This window comes from Mytilus edulis, chromosome 14 (genome assembly GCF_963676685.1).
Source record: "Mytilus edulis chromosome 14, xbMytEdul2.2, whole genome shotgun sequence".
In the NCBI taxonomy this organism is placed as follows: domain Eukaryota; kingdom Metazoa; phylum Mollusca; class Bivalvia; order Mytilida; family Mytilidae; genus Mytilus; species Mytilus edulis.
Window position 1 is genome coordinate 65,919,042 of NC_092357.1, and position 9,323 is coordinate 65,928,364.

The 9,323-nt window shown below is 31.9% G+C and overlaps 1 protein-coding gene across 1 annotated transcript; it reads right to left on the reverse strand.

The window, feature by feature from the left end:
* Positions 1-267: 267 nt before the first annotated feature.
* On the reverse strand, positions 268-7,164 carry LOC139502803 (uncharacterized). The gene is made up of 4 exons (XM_071292380.1): positions 6,758-7,164; positions 5,630-5,715; positions 2,645-2,738; positions 268-1,320 (listed from the first exon to the last, which is right to left on the reverse strand). The coding sequence occupies exons 1-4, from the start codon at positions 6,813-6,815 to the stop codon at positions 1,076-1,078; spliced, it is 483 nt and encodes a 160-aa protein (XP_071148481.1). The 5' UTR covers positions 6,816-7,164; the 3' UTR covers positions 268-1,075.
* Between the last annotated feature and the right edge of the window lie 2,159 nt (positions 7,165-9,323).

Genomic DNA, 9,323 nt, shown 5'->3' on the forward strand with positions numbered 1-9,323 from the left:
TTACCGTAGACGCATTTAGCAAACCTTTGGAAATATTTGGACCTCTATGCTCTTAAATTGATTTGAATATTCATTTTGTTGTGTTCTAGCGTCAATAATGAGTCTTTAGTAGACGAAATTCACGTCTGGCATTCACAATATTTTACGCCAGAGTTATTGAGTCGCTTACAAGGTCATATTGCTATTTAGGAAGACACGTTTAGGAGGTGTACTTGTTGCTTCCCTGTTGTGGATAGTGCCCTTTGACAAACATTATCAAGTTTACCATTTGATTAAAGACATTTTTTTATTAATAATACTACTTTATTTCACAACAAATTGCATCTTAAAGCTAGGCTTAATGCATATTAAGGTTATGAGTTTATATGCACCAGTATTTAGAAATTAGACAAAATATTCTTCAGGTAACCCAAATGTTTTCGGATAAAAGTGTTCTGAGATATGAGTGGAGAATAATATACCTATACACACACTATGGTTTCTAAAGATGAAAACTTAATATATATATAGATTTCTCCAATAAAAAACACGATTTCACTAATTTACAATGTTATAATCTGTACACAGAATTGCCTCTTTTTTTTTTTGACTCATTTTATTTTGGTAGAGCTGTCAATTAAAGTTTTTGAATAAATGTTTTACGTTAATCATTCACTTTTCTGTAGATTGTTTAACACCCATTAAACTTTAGTATCATTTGAACACACAGATCTTTTTAATAGAACTGCCATTTTTTTTTATTTGCGTTCTTTTTAAATTTCAAAAGATGTTATAACGAATCATGTTCTTTAATGTAAATCCAATTGAAATTAACATAAAACAAAACATAGATAAAAAAAATAATACATACACAAACGAAGGATGTCAATTAAACCAAAAGTAAAGATATGAAAGAGAAAATAAATCAGAAAATATTCAAAGGAAAAAGCTAAAAGCGTCTTTTTTATTCAAATATTTTTATGTTTGATTCGTTAACCGCGCACACAAACAAACACTTATAATTTTGAAGGGATATACTTCCAAGCAATAAACAATCAGCACTAAAGAAATAAGTTTACAATTTTGTTGATTTTGTTCATTGTTCACAGATATATGCATGCTTACTTGCAGAAGCATTATCACAATATAAATCGTTGAGATTGTAATGTAGATATGGATCAAAACCCATACATTCCTGTGGGTTATTAGGTGTCCCGTTTGGCTGACCTTTAGGAAAAATAAAGTAGGTCATCTTTAACATTTCTCCTTTCTTTATCCACCTCCAATCACCTGCAGGGTTCTTCCTGTCGAGGTTGCGACCACCAACGTAGTAGTATAAACCTAGCAATACAAAATTATATGTAATATCAGCAAGTTATTTACAGACTTTGTCTTTCGTGCTTTGTGGAGACAGTAGAGTGCCTCTCCGTGTTTCGGATCTATGCTTTTTTAATATACTAGATAATGAAGTGTGTCTTTGGGCGAGGCCTTCTCTATAGATATAAGAAGATGTGGTATGAATGTCAATGTCTTTGCTCATTACTTTAGGAATATTTATTTATACTTATGTTTCACTATTCAGTTTAGTATGAATTCCATTTTCACTTAAGTAATACACATTTTTGTTTAGGGGCAAGCTGCATCACGCCTCTGGGTGCGGAATTTTATCGCCATTAATGGTCTTCGGCTGTTTTCTGTGTTATGGTTGGATTGTTGTCTCTTTGAAACATTCCCCATTTTCATTCTCAACTTTAAAGTCTATTCCTCAAACTACAGAATTTTTTGTCATTAGTTTGCAATGCCCTAAACGTTGTCTCGTCGTTTGATATCTTTAGAGGTGATTACATTAATTTCATTTTCAGACCTATTATTATACAGCTATTAACATCTACCGTCCTAAATCCTGTCGATACATATATTTTGACAAATAACAAGGTTTTTTTACGAAGACTAATTATGATGTCTTTAAACTAAATCCATTATTCTTTTACGAGAATTTTCTTACAATTGGTGCTATGTGATTTTGTTCTTTCTTCCAATATATTGATTCTAGCGCTTTATAACTGATTTTACATATTTTCTCTTGTGACAACACTGTACTTGATAAACTTGTTCTTGGTAGACCAAAACGTGTTTTAACTCGGCTACATTTTCTGAAGTAAGTTTGTGAGTTTTTTTGAAAATCAAATGCGGACTTCAGTTATTGTTTGGTACATTATTCAGATCGTATGTTCCCATTTGGTAGTAATTATCCAGTATAGGACCGTTTATAGCTTGCTATCAGGTATGAGAAAAGAAGTGAAATTACAAAAATACCGAATTCCAAGAAAAGATTAAAACGGATAATCTCTTATCAATTGCGCAATAAAAAAACCCACATCAAACTTATGGAAAATATATTGTATTCATGACTTGGTACAGGCAATTCTATAGGTAGAAAATAGTGCGTGTTGCTCCTTTTTGAAAGCCGTACACGTACTTATAGTTGCTAACATCTACGTTAGTTAATCTATTGTGGAAAATTCTCTTCTTTTTCAATTAAACCATGTCAATTTAAATGTAATAAGTCATATGATTTTGCATAAAATCATTCAAAGACAAAAACCACATATAAGTCCTTAATATATGTTATAAACACATGCACAGTTTTCCACTCAAAGTATACCTTTATTCCTTTTAAGAAGCTCGTTTTTCACTAGCATTGCTTCTTCCAGAGTTTCGAAGGTGGCTAGATATCCCCCACGCTCCACGCAGCCAGCCTGCATTAAAATCCAAACATTGACAAGTGTATTAAACAATGTATGTGTTTATAAATAGTTTTCTTTCTGTTGGGGTTCTTGTTATTTTTCTGTATTATTAATAGAATTATGCATTTGTTTATGTCTCAAGAACTTTGTTGCCTTTAGATCAATGTAAAATTTCGAAAAGAGAAAGTTTACATGATCAAACTGAATATACGAAACATGAGCAAGCTGGTTTTTCAGAGAAAAAAAAATACATTAACATTTTAAATCAGTGCAATATCGAGATGGGAAAAAAAAGAGATTAGTGTGTGCACTCTACATTTAGGTCTGTCTTTTGTTTTCCATTACTAGACTTTTCCATCGTCTCATGCGTAATAGGGTCGTCCATTTTTGATATTTTACTCGCCAAGCACGCTATCGTCAATACTCACTTTTAATACGGACTTTCTATAAATCAACGCATCCTAGATCACGGGTAGTAAGGTCGTCATATCGAGGGGCGTTTAGTGCAGTGATTTTTGTCATAGTTTGGTTAAGTTAGACATGGTTGTGTTAAGATTTTTTATTGACAATCATTGAATCAATATAAACATTCGGATGTTTCGCTAAAGGAACCTCTGAATATAAATTCAAGATGGTAAGTATCTTTGTTTATTGATAATATGTTAGTGCATTAAAGTTTCATCATATAGTTATAATTTGGCACAGAATAATGCTTGCATATGTCAAAATTTATAAGTTGTTGTTCGTTTCTAATGCACACAGAATAGTTATTTCTGTGCTGTCTGTGACATCCCATATTTCGATATGGTATAACTCTGCCCTCAATTATTCCTAAAAAACCTACATTTGCACACAATTTAAGATTACAGAAATTTCGGTGTCATCGTTTGGTTCCTTAGTGGCACGGTTTCGTTCATGTTCGACATGGTTCAGTTATGTAATTCCTGTCGTAAAAATGTCAGTGTTACGATCAACATAAACAGACATTATGAACAACTATTAAAATATTGTTCAACAATATTTTCACTGATACTAATTTTCGTGTTAGACCTATTATATCCTTCTTTGAGTCAATATAGTGTCGCTTTTTTTCTTATGTTGTTGTTTTTTCCCAGACGAGTAAATCTGAGTTGTACATATTAATGATGATCTACCCTAAAAAATACACCCTCGATAAGATAAGTCGTTTACAGTAAAGCTAAGATATTATCCTTATAATTATCATGATTATAGAACAAGCACGTATAAGGAGATCACTAGAGTAATTTATTAATGAATTTCAATTATAGCAAATTTCTTTAAAAGTTGGTGTATTCGGAATACACTGTGACATAAGAAAGCACATAGTATTACGCCATTAGTAAATACATTATAGTTTCCAATGAGACACCTATCCACTCTATACCAAATGACGTAAATGTTAGGTCACCGTACGGCCTTCAACAAATAAGCAAAAAATAAATATGATATACAAGAAAAAACGACAGGCAGTGAATGACAAATCGTAGACTTTAAACAATGTCATACAGAATATGACGTGGTTTAGATGTTTGCGGGCTCCCAAACAACCCCTTGTCTTAATCTGGGCATGCAGGTTACACCACAACAAACTATATAAAATAGATGAAAAGCACTTGACTGATCAGATCGATATAGAGCATATTAATCAAGTAACAATGACGTCTACTTAAAGTTGCAAAACGTAAACGTCAGATAGTAAAAAAATAATCTTTCGGTACTAATTTTCAAAGCAATCCAAAAAATTGCTGATATCAACCTATGATTTAACTTTCTTAAAATTCGGGTATGAATTGTACATATAAGTGCGCTGAAAATGCAATTCTCCATATAATTACACTTCTAAGGGACACAGTTCTTTCAAAATTAATTGATCGGCACTAGTTTTTGAATGCATCCAATACATTGTTAATTTAAACCTTTAATGTAATTTTCATAAAATTCTGGCAAGAATTGTACATTTGGGAGTGCTTACAATGCAATTGTTGATATAACTTATGTTTCCATTGAACTCTTTTTAAAATAAATGATCGGCACCGATTTTCGAACTAGCTCAAACTATTACTAAAAAACTATGATAAACGTTTCATAAAAAATCCGGCAAGAATTGTTAACGTGAGGCCGGACGGATGAACGCACAGGCCGACGGACGGAAAGGCGAACGCCCGATATTTTCATTGACCCCGTAATACGTTACGCGGTGAACAAAAATATATAAATGTACGATTTGTCTTTTACGCCCACCAAATTTGGTCAAAAGGCTTGTTTCCTCTTTAGTCAATTAGTCTACTTCATTTTTCATAATCGCCTCCAAACAAACTATCAATATTTAGGTGCCACAAATATGTTTTAATTTGGATCTAAACCATGACAAATGTAACCAAAACCATGACGAAAGTTTAGACTCTTAACTAAACCATGTCTATCGCTTAATCTAACCATACCAATTTGGATAATTTGGTTATCCTGCGTTAATTTCTTAAAAACAACAATTTCAATTTAGATAGTTAGACCTACAATACAGATTCAAACATTTAATTTGCTTTTAATTTGCTCATTTGAAAAGAACTGACTCAATCATTTTGGGAAGTGACATAACTTATCCATGACCAACTTAACCAAATTATGACAAAATCACTGTACTAAACACTCCTCGATATAACGACCTTACTACCCGTGTAGATACCAGGATTCAATTTTGTATTTATACCAGACGCGCGATTCCTCTACAAAAGACTCATCAGTGAAGCACGAATCCAAAAAAAGTTAAAAAGGCCAAATAAAGTACGAAGTTTAAGAGCATTGAGGACCACAATACCTAAATGTTTTGCCAAATACAGCTAATGTTATATATTTGTGCGGTATATACTGTTAGTTATACATACATATGCAGCAGAATCTCTGGCCACAGTTTCTGTACTGAAATAATAACAACCATCTGCTATTCTGTGATAAGGTGCTTTGCAAGTATCTAAATAATACAATAGAACATTCGTATTTTTTTTTAAATCGCATTTAACAGGTTTTTTTTTAATATATTACTTTTGTACTTTTAAATACAGATAGCATAATATGAACTTTTAACAACCTATAAAAATGCAATATATACACATTTTTTTCTTTAAAATTGCGACAGCATTTTACAATATTTTATGATTTTTTTTTCCCGAGTAAATATATATATCTCATCAGCGGAATATCTTTGTAAAATATTTCAGAAATATTTTATCACTTTGAAATAAATATCAATTATATGGTAATTTTTTTCCCTGTTTACAAAACTATGAATGTTTCGAAAAACTAAGGATTTTTTTTATCCCAGGCATGGATTACCTAAGTCGTATTTGGCACAACTTTTTAGAATTTTGGGTCAACAATGCTCTTCAACTTTGTACTTGTTTGCCTTTATAACATTTTGATCTGAGCCTCACTGATATTTAGATGAAAAGTGATAATTTTAATTATTTGACCACTAAAATTTCCCCTCGGAACAACATTTTAAAGACGTACTTTATCATGCAAAATAAGAAATTTGTCTGTGATTGTCTTTGGCAGTATGTTCGCTTTTTGCTGCAAATGTATTGTTGTTTATGTCATTTATTTGGCAATTTTTTTCTATTCAATATTCGTATGTTTTTCTTTTAAAATTCTTTTCATCTATGCAACTGTGTGTGCGTGTGTGTTACAAAAGTTATTTCATATTCTGAATAGAATATGCTCTTGGAAAAAGTAATATTACAAAAATCCTGATTAAAGTTTCCCTTATCAACCGGTAAAATCAGAAGCTTTAACACATCAAAAGAATCGAAAACAACTTTCATATTCCTGACTTCGTACAGACATTTCCTTATGTAGAAAATGATGGACTTAACCTGGTTTTATAGCTAGCCAATCCTCTCACTTATTTAATGTCGCATAATATTCCACTATATTGACAACAATTTAATGCATCTATTATTTAGATTCGATGCGATTTAATGCTTGAATGGTATTGTTATATTTAAACACCTTACCTTGGAGTGCATTGCTTAGTACTACGATACAAAAAACCAAAACAGCAAACAGAGACATTTTTCACTGCAGTTGAACTCTCGTCGGGGAATATCACTAAAGTTATTATAGAGATGAGATGGTTGTTATTCAGTTGAATAAAACTGTCATTACCTACTTCCGTTCGATGTTCGTTGTAAATTCAGTATGTAAACTTACAGTTCAACCCTATAATTTTATCTTCAATAGGGCAAATAAAAAAATAATCAAATTCGTGTGTTTATTATAAATGTTTTTTTTTTCTGACAGCTCTCTCACTGAGTTGCTCATTTACGTTTATAAGTAAATATTTAAATACATAGCAGATGACCACTGTTTGGGCAAACACATAATGTTTCCGAACCCCGCTTTGTGTGGACTTTTTTAATATATATATACGCATTTAAAAACAAGTCACATATGATATACAGGAAACCACATATATCCTTGTAAGTATCCTTCGTCAAGTTTAACTGCATAAATAATTTGTGTTAATTTTAAAATATTTTCGATTTTAATCTGATTGATATGATTGAAGTAGTCTATTTTGTTATTTGTTTTAGCTAGTTAAACCTTTCAAACCTACATGTTCATAAATGAGCCTCCACATGGGGTTTTTAATTATGTGATTACTAGACCGTTATCTTATTTGATTACCTGAACAAATACTTCATGAATAGTTAATAATGATGTGATAATCTTGGACTGATTTTTGATTATCTTGTTTTAAAAAATAATTTATTGGCAGAAAGTTTGTGACTGTGCGATTAAATACGGGTTATTCCAATGTTGAAGTTAAGTTTACAGCAAATAGAACACATTGAGGTTATTATATATTTGCATAGCAAGATTTGAATAATGTAAAAACAAATCTCCTATAGCTTGCCGTTTTTAGAGGAACGTATAAATAGCGGTATCCTCGTGGGGAACATATCGAACATTTAAGAGTTCACTTTTTTAATGGTTTGCAGATAAGGTAATATTTTTTCAATAGATTTTGCATGGAATGTGTTCAATCATATCATACACAATGACCAGTTGCAAATAAAAACGTAGTTTAAAATTTAAGATTACATTACCTGATTTCCTGCAGTATTATCATAATATTGTCAATTTATCACTTTTGTTTGGTAACTTCTTTTCTTTGATTGAGGGTTTATAATTGAACCGAACATACAATGTTCAACATAATACAAATTGTTTTTACTAGTACATTTTACGGACGCCATCACGAGTTGGTTGACCGTTATGGAATAACCGTTTCACAGATGATATACGACGGATATGTTTCATACGTCGTAACTACAATCTCCTTCCCTTTTCATTAACAAAATGATTAATGTGACCGACCAAATTGGACTATTTACCGGGTTTGTAATAACATGAGCAACACAACGGGTGCCACATGTGGAGCAGGATCTGCTTACCCTTCCGGAGCTCCTGAGATTACCCCCAGTTTCTGATGGGGTTCGTGTTGCTCAGTCTTTAGTTTTCTATGTTGTTTCTTGTGTACTATTATTTGTCTGTTTGTCATTTTCATTTTTAGCCATGACGTTGTCAGTTTATTTTCGATTTATGAGTTTGACTGTTCCTCTGGTATCTTTTGTCCCTCTTGTTGTATACAAAAGTATGTTAAAAAGAAAGTGTAGATAGCAATTGCAAGTGTTAATCAAGCGTCAAAAATCAAACAAAAACCGACAACGGCCATAAAGACGAACGACGAAATCAAGTATCGACAAAAAGCACAATTTTTCTTCGATCAATGAAGATTGATAACCGAGATAATAAATACGAACTATTTTGCTAATGCATGAAGGGTAAGACTTTGGTTAGCCTGTTTGTTTTGTTTTATTTGACAATTACATTTGGGATAACATTCAATCAAATTTAAATATAACTAGAACACACCCGTGATATCGCGGATCCGTGACTGAATTAAAGTATATAACTATGTGCAAGTCTTATTTTAGTATTGGTTTTGTCATCTGCTAAAGTCCTGCCGATTATAAAATACACAGTTTTCTCTGCTTTCAAATTCTTTCTGTGTGAACCCGTCGACCTGGAACTTATCAATTATTGGTAATATTAATTATTTGGAAAACAAAAGGTCCTGGAATGGAGTACTTTTTAATCAACAGCATTGTCCTATATTAGTTATAATAAAGTTGAATTCTTTGATTCGCTATTTTACGTCATGCCCGCGAACAAATTGAAAACTGTACCTATAACATGTATAATACGCCTTATTTTAAGTCCAGATTTTTAGTATTCGTATTGTTAACTTAGAAAGTCTTACTGATTAAAATACTACAATAGGGATGAATTTGACAATTATTGAGTTTAGTAGTGTCTTCCCTGTGATTATGACCCGTGTATACACCAAAATCCTTAATAAACCGTTTGTTGGTGCGCCTGTCAGATGCGGAACGTATAGATAAGATAATAGGTAACAGGTGAATATACTATTGGTATCGGTATCGGATTCGACCCAAAACTTGTTAATTATTGACAATAATAAATATGTGGAAAACAAGAGGGTCTTGAGTTGTG